The following is a 25,482-nucleotide window of genomic DNA, read 5'->3' as shown; positions in this document are numbered from 1 at the left end:
GCAACAGTGGGCTGAAGACAAAGACATATACATTAGGGATGATTCATGCAATATTAATTTGTACACTAACATCTACTTGTAAATACCATGCCCAGTGTACACATAAACCCAATATGATGCATTATTCATGAGTGTTCCATTCCTTTATACACAAAACTGAAATAAAGTGTTGGATGACTTGCTAATATGAGAGAAAAACTAAGATGTATAAACTTTTTGTCAGAAATTCGTCGTATCTATAGCATCATATAGCCGAGGTTAATATGTGAAAACATTATAAAGTTAAATAAGGTCACTTCTGAACTCCTAATGTAAAACCCTCAGAAGAATACTAAAGGAAGGCTTTTTGAGCATTCTTTTGAGCAAACATCAACCTAAGATGCCAGCCGTAAAACGTACCATAAGGAAGGAGACAAACTAAGGCCGGCTGAGCATTTATATGCAAAGGCCTGCCCTTTATCCCTCAGTGATGCAGGAATGTGAAGGATGCTGAGCGTCCACCTGATACTGCTCTGCGCCCGGGGGAGGGTCTCCAGTCTCCACTCTGGCTGCCATAATACGGCTCAGCGCATGTAGACAGGCAGGAGGGGGAAGCACATCCTCAGAGAGGTCTGCTGGAAACATGATCATCAGGGGAACCTAAACGCATTCTTCGGATCCTGTCAGATGATTCCACAACTGAGTGCGTTTTGTGCTTTTCTCCAAACGACATAAGCAGAGACCGGCGTCCGGACGAACCGTGCAGAACGACGCAAGCCGATATCAGCCGCCGCTACGTGTGAGGCGAGGTCACCGCAGTACCGCGGTAAGATACGCTGAAAAACACAGCGAAACCAGACAGGCTTATTATTATTATTATTTTTAATTCCGTTTGCGTATTTATGCGTAAACACCGACTGTTTACCCTCGGTTATTAAGCAAAGCTTTCCAGCTGCTCCCGGTTGTCAGCGTAGCTTGCGTGCATCCCACTGCCCGTGTGTATCACACTGTCCATCAAGCAAAAATCATAAAAAGCATCTGCAAGAGCAGCAATCCAGAGAGTGGATTGCAGGTCACGGAGACTGGACATTATATTTCTTCGTCATTCCTGGACATTGGCAACATGGACTACAGTAAATGTGGGTTAGTGGAGCAATGCCATGCACCCTGCTACCACCAGGATGCCCCATGTGATTTATATATATTTATAAAATAATTGCTTTTATATTCATTATACGGCGATCTGCATTTTTTAAATCATTTATTTAGATATTTTACGTATAGGTAATTCTTCAGTCACAGTTTTTGTACTTGCAGCAGCTCCCTGCTCTAGACAGAAAATATATATATAAAGGGATGAGTACACATGCAGTAGTAGGCAGGCCTCTAAGCTCCTTTGCAGTTGCACATCACACTGTAGCTTGATCTGTTTTTGCTATATCGTGTGAGAAGAGAGTAATGTGTCAATTAATTTGTATGTGGCTGTTTTGATGAAAGGACATGCTGTGCTCTGATTTTGAGTTTAAAAAATAACAGTTTAGAAATTAAATAGCTGGTTTTGCTAATTGTGAGCTAATATGAAAATGCTGCAGTAGGAATCAAGAACAAGTGAGCACAGTACGGGCAGGGAGCTTCTATGTAGCTGGTGAAGATGTTTGGATGGTACTATTTAAATGGGTGAATGAGAGAATGGGGTCTCTATAATTGCATTAAGGAACTCTGATTCAAACGCCTTGTGTTCAAACATGAATTATAAATGCCCCTCATTCACCATAACCTCATTCACAATAACCTAACCTCCTGTTCCATCCCTGATTAAATGGGCCAGTAAAAGCTAATGGGAATTTTGGTATTACCTCACATTCCCCATCTGTTGGGTGAGTATCAAGCTACTTAGCCCACATCTTTTTCACCTTGGGAATACACGAGCTATAGTTAGACACATGTTAATTAAAAAAAAGTTAATTTGCAGATGATGACTTTTCAGTATCCTAAGGTAAGAATGGTAGATTCTGGCCTTTTTAAAACAGGTTTGCATAGCTGAAAGTAATGGCCAATGTTAAGTGTTTTGCATGGATGGATGAAACGGATGCCTGGTTATAAAGCTGAACATTAACTGAAGTGGTGAACACTGATATGGCAACTGTATGTGTAGAAAACATGTTATTGTTGAGTGAATATTACAACATCATCCACTTTTCTGTTATTGTTTGCCCAAAGTGACATCCTTGAGGACCAATTCAGTGGTTGCCATATGCTCTCTCAGATGGAATTTGTAAAACCTAATTTGGGGTTTCGCTGGTGTCATGTGATGTGAGACAAGTGCTGAACACCATTGGTGAAGAAAAATAGAGAAAAAGTCTGGAGGGACATAAGGCTAATACATAACAATATATGCACTTTGTTTATTTTAAAATCCTACATACATATGCTATTTAAAGGTGGGCACATATGTCCCCTAAAGGTGATTGTACTTGGTTTGTATCCATAGTTTACAGACTGTCCCATTGTTACACCTTGAGCAGAACATTTTCACCATCTTGGTCATCAAGGGGTAGTCCTGACGACTAAGAAACTGAACAACACTACATGCTTGTATGTTAATGAGTTGGTTATCATACTGAAGAATGCCTTTCTTTAGTCACTTTTTTGGACTTTAGCAATTATAATTTACAAAAACAAACAAACAAAAAAACCCATCATGTTGGATACATTAAGACTTGAAACTAACAGCCAGTTCAAAAGTTCTCCCAGGAAAGCTTTAGCTGAGGTCATAGATTAAAGAAGCTGAGGTTGCTAACCATTGGAAATGATATCATATTTAAGGTACTGTATCAATCTATTATATACAATCTATTATATATTAATGTAGAGAAAACCTGTGATTCATGCAGATATATATATCTATAGTGAAACCAGTGAGGATTTGTGCAAAGCAACCCTTCTATGTTGCCTTACTTAAGTCCAACTTCGTTTTATCTGGCGCTTGTGCAGCTGCTTTATTGTTCTCTTATCGAAATGGGCTAACCTTGCTGTTGACATTATATGTTATACTGATAAAAGAAGCTTATATTTCATTCTATGGATTGCATGTGTGCACTTAGCACTATGAGATGCTTTTTGGACCAATTGGATGCAAGAGACCTCATAACCTCATAAACCATTACAGTTGTGTGTAGATGACCGCACCTTCTTCAGTCATGATTATGATAAAGTGTGTCGAATGACATGGACTGTCATTCTTACATATGCACTTAAGGCACACCTATACACGTTTATTTATTAAGAAGTCTACATCTTGACAGACCATTTTTAAAACAAAGAAGCCTGCTCAAATTTATCTCATCACTCAAGTCTGTTTTTTGTTTATAGAATTGATATAATCACAGAGTCTGTTTCAAGCTCGGCTACTTGCCATGCTCACTCAGGGTTTCTTAAGTAAACCATGATTTGAGGTGCAGCTTGCTGTGAGAAGAGGAAGTGCTAGCCTTGTCAGTCTGTCTGTTAGTGGGGGAAGAAAGCCATTTTTCACTTTAATGAGACACTGCACTTAAACACAAAGATTCTTTCAGGCAACTCTCATGGTGACGGAGTCAGAGAATACACCTGCATCAAGCAAATCTAAAGAGAGCCATATTAATTAGATGAGCAGTTTGGTGGGTCAAAATGAAGCTGAAAACGAAATAAAACAATGTGTGTAGCAATATGTACCGCACGCTCTAAGTTGAGCTTTAAGTATATGATAGCCTAAAGCAGTTTTGCTCTGTTTGCTCACACTTTATGCCACTTGTAGTGGACTCCAGTAAAATAAGCTAACTCGTTATCCTTGGCTGAGCAGCAGAAGAACGAGTGGCGATGCTGTAATTGCAGTGATTATCATCGCTTGTCCCTGGTTTTACCTATAGTGTGCCCTAGAAGTGTCACTTTCAGTGTCCTCAAACTGCAGGCTGGAGATTACTCTGCTCATTCTCTCATATGGGTGTATAAAAATAACATTTAAAATAATATTAATTGCTAATTTCAAAGCACTGGTGTTTGAGGCTCAGGCCATACTGACATGCTCAATGAGCAAGTCGTTAAAGGTTTATGGTTAGTGTGAGCAGAGAGGTTATGAAAAGCCTCAAACTCGCTATGCTTTAAATAAACACATAGGAGGCATTCTAACATCCTTTTTCTCTTGCTGCAAAATCAGCGTTTTGTCTTGTCGTCCTGGCAGTTTTTCAGTGGGCAGCCCCACACACAAATGAAATCAAATTTGCAAACAGACAGGCCGTGTGATCTGCGTGAAATCAAATTTTCCAACCGACAACTAGCAAAATACAACCTCAGCTGGCTCTCCACACTAAGCATTATGAATGAAGGTGCCTGCAGACATTATATGCTCTCCGAAGACCTACTTTAAACATGAAATCAAGGAGTCATCATAACAGGGAACCGCATGAGCCTCAGATATCAAAGCCATCAATTTTGTATTAATGGCTTAGGAAAGCAGGATTTGAATAGCATGATCATTTAAAATCGAGAGCATGTGAAAAGCACCCATCATTTTTGAATGGGGATTATAAATATTTTCATCACAGTATAATACTACTACTATTACTACTACTAATAATAATGATGATAATGATAATAATGAACAGATTATTTACTTCAAAACTGCTTAGCTACGGTTCCCAGGGTTGCCTGTTGTGGTATGAATTAATGATTGAATCACACAGTGCTGGGTGATGATGCACTCACATCAAATTTTAATGACGTGCATGTTTCCTCTGTTAGTCAATGGACAGGGCGGCACAGAAAGTGCTTTTGCCTGGAATAAACTGCATGCTCTGAGCATGTCTCGCTTTTCTTTGGACTGAATGTTCAGGGCTGAAAGGACCAAAATACTAAGGCTGAAAAGTTGAAAATGATTGTCTAACTATCTCCGAAGAGACCTTTAAACACATGAAATACAGTATGAATAACTTAGCACATTTCATACATTTTTTATACCTATTATAATTTAACTCAGCCTTTTTAACATTCATAATAATATATTACATTGTGAAAAACCCAACATAATTCTTTAGCGTGTATAACTTCAGTATAACACATTACCTATTTTTATCCATCATTAATATCTTTTTTTTTTTTTTTTTTACCACTGCTTAATAACTACACTTTTCTTAAACCCTCTGAAACAGTATTTTTTATAGATAGACAGCTGGGATTTCTACCAGAAAGCCCCAAGGAGCTCAGCTTCGAGTGTGTTAACCAGGCAGGATAAAATCAAATCTACTAACTGGTTTAAAGTGGCAAAAACATATTACCTGAAATGATCTGTCAGTCTCATTTTAGCTGTATTGTCACCGAATGTCTCCAGAATTGAACTTCTTCTGGAAATGCCAGCCAACAAAATACAGATTTAGGAGTGCTATTAAGGACACAGTCTTCTAATTGACATATTATTTACATTTGCCAGTTCTTTCTTTTTAGTAATAAAAATCTTTTTAATTTGTCCCAGTGTTTATAGATTTAAAAGTCTGTCCATTTGGGACTTTAAAACAATATAGCACATAATTGTTTTAGTGGCATATATAAGGCCTATAGAGCCTTTAAGAAGCACACGCACAAATTTAATATCCTTGGTGGGAAATTAATAAGTTCACTGCAATGACAAACCTGTCAGCTAAAATACTGTTAAGTTACTTTGTGACACTATCTTGTTCGGGAAGTGGTTAATTTGGTATCTGTGTTCCTTGAAAAAACAGAAAAACTATGGTGTTTTTCTTGAAGATCTTCCATCTTTATAGACATGCAGTTCAAAACCATTACTGATTACCAAAGTCTCAGATACAAAGGCGTTGCAGTTCTCAGGTCAAAATGCCAGCAGCTGTAAAGCACTTGGAAAACTTGCTCCTACTTCAAGGGGTAAAAGAGGTGTTTTCCAAACCTTGTTCATTTATTTTCCTCACCGCAGCTCAGACGGACTGAGTGAGCTTATCCAGCTGGATAAGGTGACTAATTCATCTCTTCTCCTTGTGCTCTATTAAGCTGCGTTACAGTGGCAAGTGTTAACAATATGCCTTTGTGTCTCACACCTGTGGGCAGTGCAATACCGGTAAAGTAGGAGTGAGTGCGCAAAAAGGCCATGTTTTCTTTTTCTGACTTCAAGACAATAGAATATCATCACTTTTATATCTTTGTGAAAACAGTAAAGAAATAATTCCAACACATTTTGTGTGGTGGTTATTATTGTGTAGGCACATCTGTGGACGGGTACAAGGCCGTGTGTGGTGACAACTTTATTGGACAGTCCTGTTTGTAACCAACACCTTGTTGGAATTGAAGAAGATATGTTTGGTCAGAGATCATTAACGTCTTAACAGTTTTGGCTTGCAGTAGGATGTTATAGAAGAGAGGACTATACAGTATATGAATGCTGGGCATGCACAGTAAAGAGAGCTGCAGATACACGTACTCATTCAGCTGATTAAATGCAATGCATATTCATTTTCTCTGGCGTATTTTACAGATGCAAACCCTACTCATTAACCCTGCCTTTTATTTTGCACTCGTGCATTTCTCATGTGTTTGAGTCATCTGTAAAACATGAGTCATAGAAAAGCTACATTCATTATTGCTTCAGAATATAATACAGTACATACTGCATAACAGTAGGATGGTTAATACGTGTCTAACTATTGTATTTTTGCTTTATTTTCCAGGTTTTCTCTTGTGATTTGATCCAAAGCTGAGAGTAACCTCAGGCACTGCCAACGACCTCTGTGATCTCTTGATTCAACACTATTATCGGTGTCTTAAATGATGTGTAGGAGAAGGACTGGGTAGAAAACCCCCATAAAGTCAACAGAGAAAAGGAAAAGGAACTAGGATCACATGGTTGGTATGGACTGACGAGTCAGCTGAAAGCAGATCAGTGTGGCTTTGCTTGGAAGTGTAAGTCTTTTATTGCATCTGACCACAGAGCAGGTCAATTATCTTTTAGAGGATCAATTACAATTCAATTCATTAATAGGAAATAATGAAATGATGACTGTGTCCTCTTTGTAGATGAGACTAATTTAATTTCAAATTGTTTCTCCAAATTGATTCTTTCAGTCATTACTATGCAACAGGCAGGGATTTGAGCTGTAAACATGGTTTAAACATTGAGATAAAGATACAATAGGATTCCCACTGTTAGGTTAAACGTCTTTCTGATAAAAAAAAAAAAAAAGCTGTTGTAATATGATGTTTCATAAAATCTGTGACAGGTGTATTTTGAAAAGTTGCATTTAAAGATATGGCAGTGATTTCCCCAAACCTGTGAAGCATCATTCTTTTTACTACCTCTGTATAGTAAGGATGTCTTCCATTATGATTGTTATCTGTGAACCCAGAATCTTGACATTTATCTCCTGCAGCTCAACTCCTCTCCTCCCTCTTCTCATCTCATCTCTTCTTTCATGTCTCCTGCCTCTCTGCTGTCACACTTTACTGACATGTGTTTGTGCTCTCATTCCATCCTTTTCCTTGGCGCTTGACAACGGAAGTGGTGGCTGTTTCTGGTATTCGTTTCTTTCTTTTTTTTTGCACTGCCTTTGTTCTTCTGTTCCCTGGAAACCAAAAAAATCTTTTTATCCTTTTTATCCTTTCATGCTGAGCACACAATGTGAATCTGTCTTGGAATCTTTATCGATCTGAGGAAACTGAGACACAATTGGATGTAGCTATCTATTTGGATTTTTTTGTTTTTGTTTATGAACAGTTTTTATATTTCTTTTTTTTTTAAAGTTAAGTTTGCAGTAAATACTATCCATATTCTTTAAATGCTGTGTTGGGCACATATATATAGTCATGCACTGCTCTTCTCTAGCACTGCATCTGGCAAACAGCCATAGATGCCCTCTACACAGTGTCATTGATGGAACATATTGAATAATTTACAAATGCATGCATTTTTCAAAGCAGTAGTGTTTTCAGTAGCAGTAAGCTTTCAGCAGGGTCAGCTCGGTGTACCTGCTATTTGTTAACCAGACATACATACTGCGTAGTTGTAATATAGAGTGTCAACTGTAGTTAAAAAGTAAATAACCCCAATGAAATAGAAGAAAGTGCTATACTTTGTAAGTGTCCAGAGGCAATGTTGATCTGAATGTCATTTGGGGTGAATAATGCTTAAACGAACCATTTATGAGTGAAATGCCCCAACGTCCTTGACATCAAATACATTTTAGACATTCACATTTTCTTTCATAGTACTAATTACAAATGCCAGCATGCTAGCTATCCTCCAAATGGCAGACTATACATTACAGTTGGTTTTAATTGGATCAGTTGGAGGCATTTGGAGAGTGCATTGGGAGGCAATGTAAAGGCACTTGCTGTCATTGGTTATTATGTAGTTAACTATATTTGATTAAATACCTTGAAACCTGTCACAGTATAGCATGTGTAGAGCCCAAATGCAGGAAATGAAGTCAAATGGTATAAAAGAAAAGGGCGGCTTGTGTTGGCTGTTAAAGTGCCAAAACTAAACTAAGACAAAAGTGGGATCAAAGTAGGAAATGAGGGAGACCTCAGCGAAGATTAATGGATGTAAGGAAGGAGGAAATGCAGAGGTTTGCTGTGACTGATGAAGATGTTAGGGATAGGGTGAAATAGAGGGAGATGATCTGCTGTGGCGAGCCTGAAAGAGAGCTGCAGATATGTTAATGCTGTCATTTTGGTCATGTTATAGCATGCTGATGTAAGTACAGTCACAGAGGCTTTAGGCTGTTAGCCTTTAACCACACAGTGGCTAGGCAGGTGGTCATGGTAAACTACACAGTAAACTGCATTTACATGAAAAATCAGTTTATCTGCATGCATTTGACATCGACAGTGTGCTGCTGAAATGGACGGCACAGAAATCAAGTGAAAGGAAAGTCGAGTGTTGACTTTACTAAAGAAAAGAAAAGCTGTATGAGCAGAAACAGATGTGTTTGACTAACCGATTTATGCAGATACTGAATCAGGGTTGAGTAGCACATACTGCATGTGCAACAATAGACATGGTTGACGTCAGCAAATTTAAATAGTAGCATTGTATTAAAGACTGTCTGTTAAAACCTGCTGTAAATGCCAGCTCATGTTGAATAGATTACACAGAAATAAACAGCTGAAATCTATTGTTTGTTTCATACTAGTGTATATATGAGAGTATATATACTAAAGTAACAGAGCAAAAACAGTGACCACAGAGGAAGTGCATGAATGAAATGTTCAGTTTCCGTGTGAACACTCAGAAACTGACTTAAAAGATTTGAGAGATACAAGTGGCCTCACAAGTCAGTCTAATTTGTATGTATCTTTTCTCCTTTTCTCTCCTTTTTTCTGTAGACTCACTCTCCCATAATTATGAATAGCAGCACAGCATCACATTATGGAAACAGGATGACTCAAATAATCTAAAAATCATTATGCTTGCATGAATGGGCATTACAGTTGACAGATATTACAATTTGGGTCTGGGTCAGGACAAATCAATATATAATAAATAAAAAAAAAAAAAAAAAAAAAATATATATATATATATATATATATATATATATGTATATATATATATATATATATATATATATATATATATATATATATATATATATATATATATATATATATGTATATGTATATGTGAGGACTTGGGGTGAAACCCTCCATGCATGGTAAGGAGCTTTCTTGTCTTTATGTCAGTGGCTTCTATCTCCTCCTTTGGCCAGCCTATTACCCCAGCAGGGTACCTGATCACGGGCAGGGCGTACGTGTTGATGGCCCGGATCTTGTTCTTACCATTCAGCTGACTCCTCAGGACTTGCCTGACCCTCTGCAGGTACTTGGTGGTTGCAGCCTTTCTAGCGGCCTCTTCATGGTTCCCATTTGCCTGCGGGATCCCCAGGTACTTGTAACTGTCCTCTATGTCTGCAATGTTGCCTTCTGGTAGTTCAATCCCCTCAGTTCTGACTACCTTCCCTCTCTTTGATACCATCCGACTACACTTCTCCAGTCCGAACGACATTCCAATGTCATTGCTGTATAGCCTGGTAGTGTGGATCAGTGAATCGATGTCTCGTTCACTCTTGGCATACAGCTTGATGTCATCCATGTACAGGAGGTGGCTGACAACTGCTCCGTTCCGTAGTCGGTATCCGTAGCCAGTCTTGTTAATGATCTCACTGAGGGGGTTCAGGCCTATGCAGAACAGCAGTGGGGACAGAGCATCTCCTTGGTAGATCCCGCACTTGATGGTGACTTGTGCTATGGGCTTGGAGTTGGCCTCTAGTGTTGTACGCCACATCCCCATTGATATATATATATTAGGGGTGCAACGATACATTCACGGTTCGGTTCGGTTCGATACTTTGGTGTCACGGTTCGATATTTTTTCGATACAAAAAAATGTTCATGCATTTTTAATTTGTCATTTATTAAAATTATAAATATATATTTTAACTCAAAAGTACAGTTTTTAAATTTAACCCTAACCCTTGTGCGTGTTTTTTATTTTGACAGCGAATGCGCACCTGCGGACCACTTATGTGCAGCCCTGGTTATTTAGCTCGTCATATTGCAGCCACAGAAATTCTTTTGTCCATGAAACCATAAAGCTGCACTTTCTTTTTGCCTTATAGTCTGATTTGTCATAACTTCTCCGTTTTGTGGTAAGCTTTTCTTTGGCTGTCACTTCTTCACCCTGACCTGTCTTATTTGGCTCAGCAGAACTGAAATGCTTTTACACGCTCACTCACATAAGCTCAGCGATTCTCTGCGCGATCAACCTCTCACATGTTTAAGCTTGCTGCGGGAGATTTCACTTGTCATGTTTGCGTAGTAAGCTAACGATTAATAAGACTATGTCAGAGGAATTGGTGCACAAATTATCATCACTCACAGATCAGTACTGTCGCTCTCTATACACAGTTCGCACGATTGCAAAGTGAAAGCAAAAAAACAAGCGCAAATTCAAACGCGACTTCAATATGTCACATATTGACAGTGGCTCACCGATGCCAATGACATAATTACCCAGCTACATTTCTGAAAGAATGCAAAAGCATTGACATATATTTTTCCTACAATAGCCCGACGGGCAGGGCAGAGATAGATTTTGGTAGCCCGACTGAAAAAATCGCTAGCTCCGGGACGTCGGGCTAGCGATATTGCAAGCCCTGTATCTGATTGAGGAATCACTCATCTTTGGAAAAGAGAGTTTATTACAGAGAAATGTCTCTTTCCAAAATAAAAGCTATACTATCCGCTTCTTCTGGGCTATATTCTCAGCAGCATAAGGAGAATCATGTGCTAACAGCTGTCTAAATGACTCGGCTAAAGTTAGTAGCATGCTTGTTGTTTTTGTCTTTGCACTAGGATGATGTCGGCGTAAATGTGCAGTCATATTCGTCGTGTTCCCACTAGTGCTTTCAGGTTAATCTCGTTGAAATGACCTTAACGCCACAACACGGCAAATCTCCGTTAACGAGCTACCGCCGATCGCCCCGTGCATGGGGCTAGACGGCCAACACGTTAACGAGCTAACTGCGCTAACAGACTAGTTCACACCAATGTAATTGAGCATTGCATGGCACATCCAACATACTGTTTTACTTTAGTCCATGACTCGCTTACCTTCAGGGTCATACGTCACATGAAAACCAAAATAATTCCAAACGCCAGATCTGAATGAGGGTGGGGGAGGTGCCCTGCGCTCTTCCTTCTGACTATGCTGTCTGTGTTGAGCGCTCAGTGGATCTGCGCTGGACAGTGCAGCCTAGGCGGAGTAGTCGAACACAGATTCACTGAGCGCTCAACACAGACAGCATCGTCAGAAGGAAAATTGATAAAATAAATTACAAATGTTGTATTGTTCGATACATATGCGTACCGAACCGAAAGCACTGTATCGAACGGTTCAATATCGATACGAATATCGTTGCACCCCTAATATATATATATATATCTATATATATATATATATAGATATATATAGATATATATATATAGATAGATAGATAGATAGATAGATAGATAGATAGATAGATAGATAGATAGATAGATAGATAGATAGATAGATAGATCTTTGTCCTGCTTATCTGAGTCTGGGTCACAGACCCAGCAGTTTAAACAGAGAATCCCAGGCCTCCCTCTCCCAAGGCTACCTACTTCAGCTCATCTGGGTGCGATCCTGAGGCATTCCCAAGGTAACCGAGAGATATAATCTCACTTAGAAGGCACCTGGGAGACATTCTGGAGGAGGAGTACCACCTCCACTGTTAACCCGTTCAGAATGACCGAGCTCCTTATCCTATCACTAGAACTGAGCCCAGACGCCCTTCGGAGGTCGTTCATTTCTGGAACCTCAGTCCTATAGTCACAGCTTGTGGCCGTAGCTGAATCGCCACCTTGGGGAGGTTTTTTACCCTAGTGACCCCAGGAGCTGTGTCGCTTGGGGCAATTTGCTCCTGATAGGCTCTCCCACGGCAGATTGTTCCTGGGTGAGGGGCCAGAAGAAGACAAATTCAGTGAACCCCCATGTAAAGAAAGCAAATAAAGTGAGCAAGTTACCCTGTTCATGAGAGGACCACAAGAGCCCCACCCCAGAGCCATGCCTAGGAAATGTGGACTATCATAAATAATTTTGAAGTTGCTGTATCTATCTACAGAAATCGATAGAAATAAGAAAATCAGATTTTTGTAAAACCTTCATATTATTTTATTCTCTCTGATCTGTGAATATAATAAATTATTTACAAAAAGGTGTTTAACTGACGTCAGATGGTAAGCCTCGAGATGTGATGCTCTGCTTTATTTAAAATATGTTAAATTCTTCACCAGCATTTGCTCAAATAAACAGCAACAATAGGGAACATATTTGTGGTGGCTTCATACAGCTGTTGTTTTATTTAAGAAGACATTGCCTGGCCACATCTGTGAGGATAAATACAAAACTAATTAAGAGTGAAGACAATCATTTTGATAACAGAACTAGGAAATTCTCTTACCCAGGTTAGCAACATTTTTTCTTGCTTTATTTTGTGTTTTCTTTGTTTTATTGTTGGAAATAGATCTTTTAGGATATCATAACTCTAGGAGGGGAGTGATTTGAAGTTTATACTGCTGAAATCCAGCAGGGTCTGTTTCTGCAGCTGCCACACACATTTATTTTCATGTGCTGATCATTGTCTCCTCTGTGCTCACAAAGCAAAGTGGATCACTGATGAATAATGCATACGTGCGTTCTGAATCGTTGCATTACATCATGCATGGATGGGATGATTTGCGTCTGCACTCCCAACATAAGTGATGCAGTATAATTTTATTTCCTGGGAACATTTATGTCAAACAGGTGCTGCAGGTTGAAGTAATCGCACTGCTGCAAGTATTTCATTAAAGAGAAAAAGCAGGCATCTGGAGTGAACGATGCAATGCCTGCTAGGAATGACACAATCATCCATCCATGCTTCCGCTTATCCTTTTCAGGGTCGCGGGGGGTTCTGGAGCATATCCCAGCTGTCATAGGGCGAGAGGCAGGGTACACCCTGGACAGGTTCCCCTTTCTATGAGGGTTAAATGACTGGGTCTACTAATTATGATATATACCGCCAGCCGTAAGGTTAAAAAGTTATAAGCGTGTTTTTGTTATGCTACAGCGTGTCAGTACAGCATATAAGCTGTGCTGTTCCTCTGTTGGTCACACTAGAGTTGCTTATCTTATCTTAAAATTCATTCACACTGTTCTATTTTCCGCTTCTGCTTTTCCCTTTAGTGATACAAAAAGATATGACTTACTGTTTCTTCTTTTTACGATTTTGCTCAAGGTAACAGAGCATTTGACATCTTTTCACAATGAAACTCTTTTCTCCTATTTCCTGGCTATACGGTGTATATACAGGAGCTGCCAGAATATGACAGATATGCAATGACCTGTGCGGTGACCCCCATACGCGCAATATGCCTTACAACATCTAGTTGCGGGATGTACGATGTGAGCGAATGTGACTTGCCTCGTGGGGGAGAGCGGGGAACAGGTGCTGGCACTGTCAGCTTGTTAACACTGGGTAGAGAAGTGGCTCCTTCGGCAGAGTGCTGCACATATGCAACACATTGCCTTTGGCTGTGGGGCGTACATTATGTGCAGGCATGCGTACGTGTGAAAAGGCAGTGAGCGTATGTGCATTGCACACAGTCATGCTTCTGGGCCATTGATTGGGTGGATTTATTTGATTTGTCTTCCTGGGGATTATTCAGGTAAAAAAAATGCACAGTAGCCTCAACTTTCTGTGTAAATGTGTGTCTCGATCATAGGTGTTGTGTAGCGTGTTGCTGCAGAGAGAAATTGAAATACAAACAAAACACAGCCACTTATTTGTTGTCCAATAGTAATTTATAGGTTTTGGCATACATTTTGTTTTGGGAACATTGTTAGAGGGTTATTATGTAGCTCAGTTTTCTACAAAAGCTTTGGGAGCCATAGTTATATGAAACCCCCCTTGGGTTATGTGCAAAAAATTCTCTCAAACATCACAAATTAGGCCCCTAGATGACCCATTTCTAGAAGAACTAAATTGACACAATGAATTATTCCATCCAGTCTTGTGGCCTCTATAACAAGTCGGGGAGGTAGAACAGAGGATAAATTAGGACACTCAATTCTTGCTTCTCCCATTTATTCCATCAAAGCCATTTAGACAGATTTGCCCCATTTGCTCAATTTATTCTGTGATTTTTATGCCCTCTCGTTTGGAGGATGGGAAAGAAAGAAGAAATGGATATGATTTTGGAGAAATTGGTACTTTGTAGATAAAAAAGACAGACATAATGTGTTGGAATTAATTTAATTCTGACGAAGTTGTAAGGAATTTGACATACTGTTTTCCTTTTTGCAAGGACACTCGTGGCACTCTGCCCCAAATACATCACTAAAAGCTTTCAGCTATAAAGCCAAAGGAAAGAGTTAGAATATAGTTTAGAGTAAAATTATGGTTCGGCGGAGAAAGAAACGGTGAAAGATGGAGAATATGGGAGAAGGTTCAGTGGGGCAGAGGTGTAACCTATTTAGATGTGCAACATGAACTTACTTTTGTAAAAAAACAAAGTACAGTGAGTACACACGTGTGTCTTGTTGCCGCTAAGCTTTGCATAGTGCTGTACATCAAACAGACCACAGCAAAACAAGATAGTCTCGAACAAATACTGCTTGAGCTCAGCTCCACTGCCAAATCCTCTAGGCCCATAGGGTATATGGTTACTGTCACCTGTGGGTTAAGGCCTCCTCTCTGGTTTGATGTCTGAATATTAGGTTATTTGATGCTGCTCTTTCAAGTCAGCCTGACAGGACAAGACAGCAAGCAGATTTCCCACAAGTACTTTAACTGCTCAGCAGAGAGACATCTTCAAAGCCCAGCTCCCCTTTGTGCCCTCTATGTTTTATATCCAGCTGTAGGTGCATTTCATGTCGGTTTGGTGCCGTCTAGTGGAGTTTGTATAGAATTGCAGGATTTATTCTGTTATTTTTTGTTTTTTTCTGTTGAAGTGACTGCTTTGGGTTTTTTTTTTTCTTTTATCCACAGTGACAATGGTGTTGTTTCTGATTGGGATCTCAATTCCTGTGAATAATTCTTCTCATGAGAACCAAACTGCAGGTAACTGATGAAACAACTGAGCAATTATATTGTCTAAGAAATAAATGTTAAAGCCAGACTCTAGAAGGATACGATTTTTCTTTTCACATATAAAGGAAAACCAGATAAACTGACTTGAATTCAACGTTACTCGAACTTGTATATCTCGTACCTTATGATTTAATAAACAAACTTAAGACATATATGCTGATCTTTTCTGTTACCCTATATTTTACTCTATTTTATGCACCATTGTCATTTATGGCTTCAGTTACAATTTTTCAAAAAATGTACAAAGTCATGCTGTAAAGAAGAGATTCACATTTCACATAATAATGCTCTTTCTTAAGTTAGATGGACTGAACATTTTCACGTCTGTCTGTCAAATCTTATACTAGCACCAGTTAGATTAGCACAAAATTGCACTATTTCTAGACAGTGATTAGTGACTTCCAGTAAAAAATAGTCCAGGAAATGCCCTTAAAACCACTTTACAAATTAATTTGAATTAAATTTAAATAAAACAAGGAAAAAATTAATTGTCAATGAGTGCTCTTTAAAGGTTAAAAAAAACTGATTTCAACCGAAGCTCTGCTTCATGTGCAAATAATGTATTTGCAGTATATTTCTTTATTATAGTCCAAGGTTGTCAAACACACAGTAAGCCCCGGGGGCCAGAATCAGCTGAGCAAAGACTCCAATCTGGCCAGCTGGATGGCTTTGGAAAATGTCAAGGCAAGCATATATTTTGGACTTTTGACTGTATTTTCATAAGTTTTATAGCTTTTCCTACTCATGAAGAGCTCCCCATTGACAAGTAGTTAAGTAATAGATTAATAATAGATAAAAAAAAAAAAAACAGACAAAATAAAAAACATAAAAAATCAACAATAAAAAAAATGTCTTCACACTGACAGAAAGGGATCAAAGTGGACTACATGTGGCTCTTGACATCCCAGATATAGTAAATTCCGTAATATGTGATATCTAGATTAAAAGCTTGTTTTGTTGTAAACTAATATATGTTGTTCACTTTGTTTTTTTATCTAGGAAACTCCACCCATCAGGGTGTGCATGTGTTGCCTTCAACACTGGTTTTATCCCTTCTTCTTATCATCGTTGTCCTGCTGACAATCTACTGCCTGCGGTGAATAAATCTGTACATACACATTAACACTTTCTCACTCATTCCAGCTCCCTTTTCACGTGTATGTGCGCGAGCATGAGGGTGAATACATCAGGTTGGGGCATCGGGGTGGGGTGGTTTTTAAATAGGCGGTCAGCAGTGGCTTATGGATAAACAGCTGCTCTTCCACTAAGACAATAAACAAAGACGGCTAGGTCAAGTCACGCCAGAGACACTCATTCACTGACCAGCCAGCTGACAACAACATGAGGAGGAACAGCTTTGGTTCTATGAGATGGTTGATATTGGTTTTGGTATTTGTTGTTTACTTATGTGCTTAGTGGCACCATTGTAGAGATCAAGCTTAGCTCTTTTTTTTCTCTTTAATAGATGGTTGTGCTTTTCTTCACCTCTCACCCTGTCTTTACCGTAGGTTCAAAAACCACAGGAAAGCTCTGGTTACCTCAGTGGATAAAAAAATTCCAAACGGCTTCTTGGAGGAGCAAGGTACGTTGGTGCTGTACTCAATATAACCACTGCATGAAAATATAAAGCAACCTTTTTGCTTTTTAAGCCTTTTTTTTATTTGGTTTATAAATTCAGTCTCTTTATGGACAAGAAAGATTTCACGATCTGGAGTCCAAAGTAGCTGTGAAGGCTCTTACCCTGTAGGGAACCATATGAAGTTTCACTTCAAGTAAAAAAAACGACATAAATAAACAGAAAGGCCAAATTCTGAGTTAAGACAGTTTTGTGCAGCAGGGGCATGTTTATGGCTTAAGAAATCATTTCTGTCATGATATACCCCCTGAAGTAGGAAATCTTAATAGCTATCAGGCTTGTTTTTGCAGGTGCTGTAAGAGCTTGTAATGTTCTCTACAGGGAGACATTAGCAGTCTGACCACCATATATTCTTTTAACCACAGGAGAGCAGACAGTGGTCCTCCTCCCCAGATCTCCTTCACCATCCAAGAGGTACTTCCCTATCCCTTTGGACTCATTGGAGGAGGAGTACCGGATACGCTCTGCAGATGATGGCAAGCTCTTCAGAGAAGAGTTCAATGTAAGCATGCATTTATTTGGTGTGGATTGAGATCTTTGTTCTGCAACCATACAGCAAAAAGTGTACAAAAACAGTACTAAGATTATATGTTAGCAGCCTTTGTACCCGTGGCTTTATTTTTATCTCATGAGGATTGGATTCTCTCTTTATAGTCACTGCCGTGTTACTACCACCATGGGTCCTTTGAGGAGGCGAGCAGAGAGCACAACAGAGAGAAAAACAGATATCCAAATATTTTACCATGTGAGTGAGGATCTATATTCTGCAGTTGGAGACAGTATTTCTGCAAAAGCCCTCTGGCTTGCAGACTTATTGATAGCCAACATAAGGAAACGTGCTGTGGGCTGAAATGAAAATTAAGAACCACTTTTATTTACCTTTTTTCCCCTCTGTTCCACAGACGATCATTCAAGGGTGGTGTTAAGTCATCTCGATGGACACTTGTGCTCAGACTACATAAATGCATCTTACATAGATGTGAGTAGTAATTAGGTTAAGCTATAAAGTGAATAAAATTCCTCATCAAAATGTTCATTCACTACTGTTTTTTTTTTCACACATAGGGTTATAAAGAAAAGAACAAATTCATTGCAGCTCAAGGTAAATGCACATTTTCTTTCATCTTACCCAAGTCTATAACCATTTTCACTTTGGTTTTACTACATCTCATGATTCTGTTTCAGGTCCAAAACCTGAGACAGTGGCTGACTTCTGGCGGATGATTTGGGAACAGAAAACAACAACTATAGTAATGCTGACGAATTTAAAAGAAAGGAAGGAGGTATTCTCTCTCTGCACTGCATTATTCTAAAGAAATCTAAAATCCCTTTGCCTCCGATGCACGTTTAGTGAAAACCCTTTTAAGTTCTCAAGACCCAAAGTCATGGACATAATTTATTCGACCCCCTCTCTTAACTGAGAATCCATGCAAAGTGTCACCCAGCAGATTACTTAGCATCGCATTAAATTTAGCCTCAAAGGGATGATCAATTGAGCGCTCAACAGCAGGTTTGATGGGGCAGAATAGAGGCAATGGGGATCAATGATGAAATAATTGTTGATAAGATCCTAGGAGGCTTCATGATAATTAGTCTGAGAATGTATTTAATGAGTTGAAACGTCATTGTGAAGATCTTATTGACTGAAAGAGTAGCACAAAGTCGCTGTGAGTGCCTTTGAATTTGTAAAAGGCACACATCAAATAGATAGTTTTATATGTAGCTATAGTATGTACAAAAGAGATGCATGTCTATAGCAACAATTGCAAGGACAAATGAGCTCCTATGCATTTTTAGTGGCATTCATTTTCCTTGCAGTACCACAAAAATAATTTGTATTGTTTTTCTCCGTTACCAGGAAAAATGTTATCAGTACTGGCCAGAAAAAGGCTGCTGGATGTACGGGAACATCAGGGTGGCGTTAGAGGATGTCATTGTACTAGTGGACTACACCATTAGAAAATTCTGTGTTCAATATGTAAGTAAAATATGTGAATCTACACATACTACAAATGTACTGACAACCTACACGTTAGTCTTACAGGAGCTGCTCAGCCATGTAAACCATGGCATGAAGCACAGAGTGCACAGAGGTTTAGAAACTATTTGTTTTAAAGTCAGCACAGCGCTGGAGTCTTTTACACACTATGCACCTTAGCACTTGCCTTGTAGTAAAACTGTAGCACTTATACGTGATAGCGAAATATCTAGGAGGGAAGAAATTGTACAAAGATTCATGACGAGGTGCTTGATTTTATACAGCCGTGGCTATGGGACTGAAAACACCTGAATTCACAAATTAAGAGGTGTGACCCAATACTTTTGTGCATATAGTGCATAAACACCTGCAAAAGTACTGAAAAACATCTTTGTGGTAATTCCTGCTAGAGTAGGTGTTTCCAGGAGTATATTTCACACACTGGTGTGCGTGTGTGATATGGTTTTGCAGCTGTTAAACACTGTACTGTAAGGAAAGGAAAAATAAACGTACATTGCTGCTTTTATTTAAACATCTACACATGGTTTAAAAGTAATACTGTAATTTTACGAGTTATTCTTAATATTCTTCTTAATTACTGTAATAATGTAACAACCTATGTGTGTAGTTGCTAGATTCTTATTAAATATTGAAGATGAAACTAAGCCGCGGTGAGATGGTGCAAAAATGGTCCCCATGGGGAAATTGGAGCATTTTAGCAAACGTTAATAGGATCCAAAATATAATAAATAAATGAAAAACCAGTATGGAAACATATTAGAGAATATCAAAGGCTACAGATAACAGACACAGCATAAATTATAAATATGTAGGTGTATTTAAAATACAGCGAGAACTGTATTAATATGCAGTGTTTGGCTCCGTCATTTTATCTTTCGAAATTCATACACATACAGTATCTGTATTTTTTCTTGTCTTTTTGACTGTCGAGTTGGATGCCAACTCAGTGTACTGCGAAGCCTTCAGACTCCAAAATTCACTTTGTTCCCTCTCCATCTGAAGCTAGACGAGCACAGATATCCTCTCTGACTCTAAAAACTGTGACTGCTGTAGCTCTTCAGTACAAGCTGACAGACTGGGTGCTTTAACATTCAGCTCTCAGAACACAAAGCAACCAAGTGTTCAAGAGAATGGAATTCTGATCTCTAGAGTATCGATGAGAAATGAAAGTGAGGCAAAGTGTTTAATAATTACATTCTACCCCAAAAAGCAAAATGACAAAAAAATCAATAAAACTGAAGTTCCTTTTCTAGTAGGTACCAGTTTGTGGTTGACTGGCTTTGTAAAAAATAAAAAGACAGATGACTTATTTGTGCCTTCAAAGCATTATTTATGCACCGATATGAACCTTGTGCGTCTTTGCTTCACAGCAGGGCAGCGATGGTCCCAGAGCTCCCCGGCTGGTCACCCAGCTTCACTTTACCAGCTGGCCAGACTTCGGAGTGCCATTCTCACCCATCGGCATGCTGAAATTCCTCAAGAAGGTCAAAGCTGTCAATCCATCCTACGCTGGACCTATTGTTGTGCACTGCAGGTAAAATGTGCAGTAAAAAGGAAGCCAGAAGAAGGCATCTGAGCACAGTTATATAAATCCGGTGTGAGTTGATGCATTTCATTGTTAGGATGCAGGAAAGACTTTTTCAGTGCTCATAGTTATGAGTAAAGGTAACAAATTTAATAAAAACTACAGTTAAGCCCATTGTGGATGAATAAAAATCCTTGCATAGGGTGTATATATGTTCCCTGACCAACCAGTGTTAAGCCCCACCAAAGAAATCTGCAGCCAACTGTAGCAACTGGTGCAACAGGTGCTCAGGGAGGTGGAACTGTTGTTCTTGAATGGGGCCCATTGAAAAGACCTCAACACCCCACCGTGGAATCCAAGCTCTGTGCTCCCAGAGGTGTCGTCTGCTGAAATGACCCCTGTAAATTTATTAGGGCTGTGCTTGGGCTTCAGAGGTGAAGTACTTCTACATATGGTTGTAGCTGTTCACAATTGACTTGTATGTTAAGAGAAATATAATAACTTGTGCCAAAAAAAAAAAAAGCGCTTAGAAAATGAAATGTTCAGGTGTTTGTGGTATGTATACATTCACTCCTGTGAAGGCTCTTGCACATGTAAATAGAATGTTACATTCAACGCTTCCCAACCACATTTTTCGGTGTTCTGTACACTTTGCTGTTTGTTACAGAGAAGACCTTGAGGCTTCTTGTTTGTGTTTCCACAGTGCCGGGGTTGGGCGGACTGGGACATTCATTGTCATTGACAGCATGATCGACATGATGCACATAGAACAGAGAGTGGATGTCTTTGGGTTTGTGAGCAGAATACGAGAACAGCGCTGTCAACTGATCCAGACAGATGTAAGTATTGACCCTCTCCGACCTGTTGTACCTTGGACTGACAGCTCAACTCGCTGCTCTGGTCGTGGCATAAACAAGCGAGGGCATAGGAAACAACAATGTCTGTGATGCAAAAATAGTGGGAAATAGTTTGGCAAACCAAAGCAACTACTTCTATAACTTCGTCTCGTCTTCCTCTTTCTTAGATGCAGTACTCCTTTATCTACCAGGCTCTGCTGGAGTACTATCTGTATGGAGATACAGAGCTAGATGTGTGCTCTCTGGAGGGCCATCTGCAGAGGCTTCACAACACCAGGGCTCCCCACGACAGGCTGGGCCTGGAGGAGGAGTTCAGGGTATGAAGAAAGAAGCTCTCTCTTAAACATTTCAGACAGTAATGAATCGTGCCCATCACCCTGCGCCCTGCATGGGTATATTTTCATGGAAAACTTGCCCAGGGTGCAGCTCTTGGCAGTAGTAACATAAATAACAATGCTTTGGATCAACTAAACTTTATAAGGCACCACCATCTGCCTCATAGAATTTACTGTAGCTCTGTGAAAATTTCACATTTTTGCTACAAAGTATCTTCACAGTTCCCTACACACTAGAAGGAATTATTCCCCAATGCCTCTTCTTCACCTCTTCTTCGTCTCTACCTTAATGTTTTTTGTCCAGCTTCTTGGCTTTTACTTGTTACAAGTATGGAAATGTTCCAGCATCATCTGTTTTTAAAAAGACTCACCAGCTTTATTAGCATTGTACTTTTCTATATGTACTTTTTCATCATTTCCGTCTGTGCGTGTTTTCTCCCATCAGAAGCTGACCAACGTTCGCATAATGAAGGAGAACATGAGAACTGGGAACCTTCCTGCCAACATGAAGAAGAACCGTGTGCTTCAGATCATTCCGTGTAAGGACTCACTCATACTCGGAACAGTTTCATAATACATCACATCTAAGTAACATCAAAGTATCACCCTGCTGGTGATTTTATAGATGCCGTACACAGATATCTGGATAATCAGCTCATGTCTCTGTGATCAGTGACATTTAAATTGGGCTTCTATCTTTACTTTATGTTGCAGTTGGAGTAGGAAAAGTAAGCCTGGGTACAACTTTTTACACTGAAAACAGATATAGACTGCAGCGCGTTTGGCCTTAATAACACAGCTAAAGTTTTAGCTCGGCTAGGTTTTTTTTTTTTTTTCGTCAGCCCTTTCAAAGTTTTATTTTATTAGGAATCACTTGTGAAAAGTTTCATTTTCCTTTTTTCTGTTTGCAGATGATTTCAACCGAGTAATACTCTCAGTGAAAAGAGGACAGGAGTTCACTGACTACATCAATGCCTCCTTTATTGATGTAAGCACTCCCTCACGACCTCCTGTATAGATTTCCCATAGAAGTATATATAAAGCTCATTGTTTCCTTTACAAACAATGCAAAATATTATGTTTGCTGCACTCTCAAGTGTTGTTTACCAGATGATCTGCCCTCCAGGGCTACAGGCAGAAGGACTATTTTATCGCAACCCAGGGCCCACTGTCTCACACAGTGGAGGACTTCTGGAGGATGGTGTGGGAGTGGAGATGCCATTCAATCGTTATGCTCACCGAACTCAAAGAGAGGGAGCAGGTACAGTATGGTGTTCTTGCAAAAGTACAGGTTGAAAAGCAGAGTTGAACATTTAAACCATGTTTTATTATTCAATTTTTCATATTTATTTTCCATACAGTTTGCATAATTGTCAATGTGTGTTGTGGTTTTGTCTTTATTAATTTTCATGTTACAATAACCAAACACTATATAAACCAGTTAACTGTAGCCTGTTTGCGTTTCCATTTGAACTCTTCAACCAGGAAAAGTGTTACCGGTATTGGCCATCAGAGGGCAGTGTAACATTTGGAGATTATACGGTGGAGCTGACTGGAGATACACAGTGTGAAACCTTCACTCTCAAAGACATGGTTCTCACCTACAGACCAGTGCGTAATGTTTAATTAAAACACTTAACAATATTAAAATTGACATTTCACTTGAACAAATTTCCCAACCTGTTTTCTTTGTGCTGTTATCATCAAAGCAAATTAAAGTTCATGTCATTTCATTCCATTTACATTTTTTAATTAGATGAAAATAACAATCAGATTTGCCCAACACCAGGAAAAGCAGTCACAACATGTCCGACACTTCCACTTCCACGGATGGCCTGAGATCGGAATACCAGCCGAGGGAAGAGGGATGATTGACATTATTGCCGCTGTGCAGAGGCAGCAGCAGCAGTCTGGAAACCGTCCCATAATTGTGCACTGCAGGTGAGGAACTTCAATTTGAGAATTCTGCAGCATGGTGCACATCATCAGATGGAAATTATATACACTATATTACACTTTGTGGCTGTCCGCTCATGCTTTTTAATATAACCCGTTTCATTTTCCCTACTTTTTGGTCCTACAAATGTCTGTTACAATAAATTGTACATTTTTCCTCTCCTCGGTAGGCTTGGTGTTCTATGCCTAAACCACTTATGTGATCCCTTATAAAGACTTAGCTGTGAAAGCTTTGATCAGAACCTAGCTTCAGGTGAAGTGATTCTAAAGCAGCATGCCCCTGTGGGATTGATCCAATCCACTGATTCACAGTCAATTAAAACCTCTCAAAGTGAAATCTCCTCTGACTCCCACTATGATTAATCTGATAAGATGAGCTAACGACAGGAAATGGTGTCATCACTCTCTTCTATTCCTTCATCACCACTTGTCTAAGAGGGGCTTTTTAAAGCTTTTTCTCTGTCTCTTGGGAATGGGGCTAACCCGCTGCAATCCCTAACGTCTCTCTACACTTCTCTTCCAAATCGCACATCGCTCTCGCGCTCACTCCTTGTCTCTCTCTGTCTTTCTCCCTCCATCCCACCATCATTGTAAACATTGACTCAGTCAAACACTGAGCTTCTAGACTGATTAGTGTTAGCGTTTGGATTAGCCTCTCTTTAAGTGGGGATAATTATTAGCACCATTACACAGAGGTCACCTTTTTCTCCCGCTAACTTTTTTTAGTTAAATGGAAAAAGGATGTGGTGAGATTACAAGAGTTTCATTGCAGTTTTACTCTTAAAAAATGGTTCCTTTTCTTGTTGTTCATCTTCTGCGGTGTGTTTCATAATTATCTGTAAAGTTTTAATGTTCACATTTTATGATGAGATTTCTAATATTTTTGTCCTAATGACCTCAGTGCCGGTGCAGGACGGACGGGCACCTTCATTGCCCTCAGTAACATTCTGGAAAGAGTGAAAGCTGAAGGCCTCCTGGACGTTTTTCAGACAGTCAAGAGTTTACGCATGCAGAGACCACACATGGTTCAGACCGTGGTAGGTGAAAAACTACATAACATCAAACCTGCTGTGCATAAACATGTTTGGAATCATTTCTGCACGGTGACACTTTTTCTTTCGCTTTTCTCTGCAGGAGCAATACGACTTCTGCTACAGAGTGGTCCAGGATTTTGTTGACATTTTCTCAGACTACGCCAATTTCAAATAGTGTAATAATGCTCTGTATGCTGTGTGTCAAATTAACATATGCAATTTTTTCTGAATGTTGTTTTCTAAAGCAAGCAATTGTAGTATTTTGCACATGAGTACAGATTTAAACTAAATGGTGTAATATACTTTAATATAACTGAAAACATGTGGTCTACAAAAAAGTCTGTCTCTTATGAGAATGTTTGATCTTCAAGTACCCCACTGTAAAATGTAGTAATTCAAATTTTACTTAATGGCTTGGATAAATTGTAAAAAAAAAAATTATAATGCAAATATACAACATTTTAGAATTGTT

General features: G+C 39.3%; 1 protein-coding gene across 1 annotated transcript; it reads left to right on the top strand.

Moving 5' to 3' along the window:
* The first annotated feature begins 522 nt into the window (after positions 1–522).
* Positions 523–25,448, top strand: LOC113034951 (receptor-type tyrosine-protein phosphatase epsilon-like). Its single transcript, XM_026190137.2, has 21 exons — positions 523–805; positions 6,687–6,918; positions 15,567–15,638; positions 16,668–16,764; positions 17,177–17,250; positions 17,670–17,806; positions 17,959–18,049; positions 18,207–18,283; positions 18,370–18,406; positions 18,490–18,587; positions 19,163–19,282; positions 20,674–20,837; positions 21,532–21,667; positions 21,853–22,002; positions 22,466–22,559; positions 22,932–23,008; positions 23,147–23,281; positions 23,506–23,631; positions 23,810–23,961; positions 24,878–25,013; positions 25,111–25,448. The coding sequence occupies exons 3-21, from the start codon at positions 15,572–15,574 to the stop codon at positions 25,183–25,185; spliced, it is 2,043 nt and encodes a 680-aa protein (XP_026045922.1). The 5' UTR covers positions 523–805; positions 6,687–6,918; positions 15,567–15,571; the 3' UTR covers positions 25,186–25,448.
* The last annotated feature ends 34 nt before the right edge of the window (positions 25,449–25,482 follow it).

Source organism: Astatotilapia calliptera, chromosome 13 (genome assembly GCF_964374335.1).
Source record: "Astatotilapia calliptera chromosome 13, fAstCal68.1, whole genome shotgun sequence".
Classification (NCBI taxonomy): domain Eukaryota; kingdom Metazoa; phylum Chordata; class Actinopteri; order Cichliformes; family Cichlidae; genus Astatotilapia; species Astatotilapia calliptera.
The sequence above is the reverse complement of the archived record's forward strand: the minus strand, read 5'-3'. Positions and strand labels throughout refer to the sequence as shown.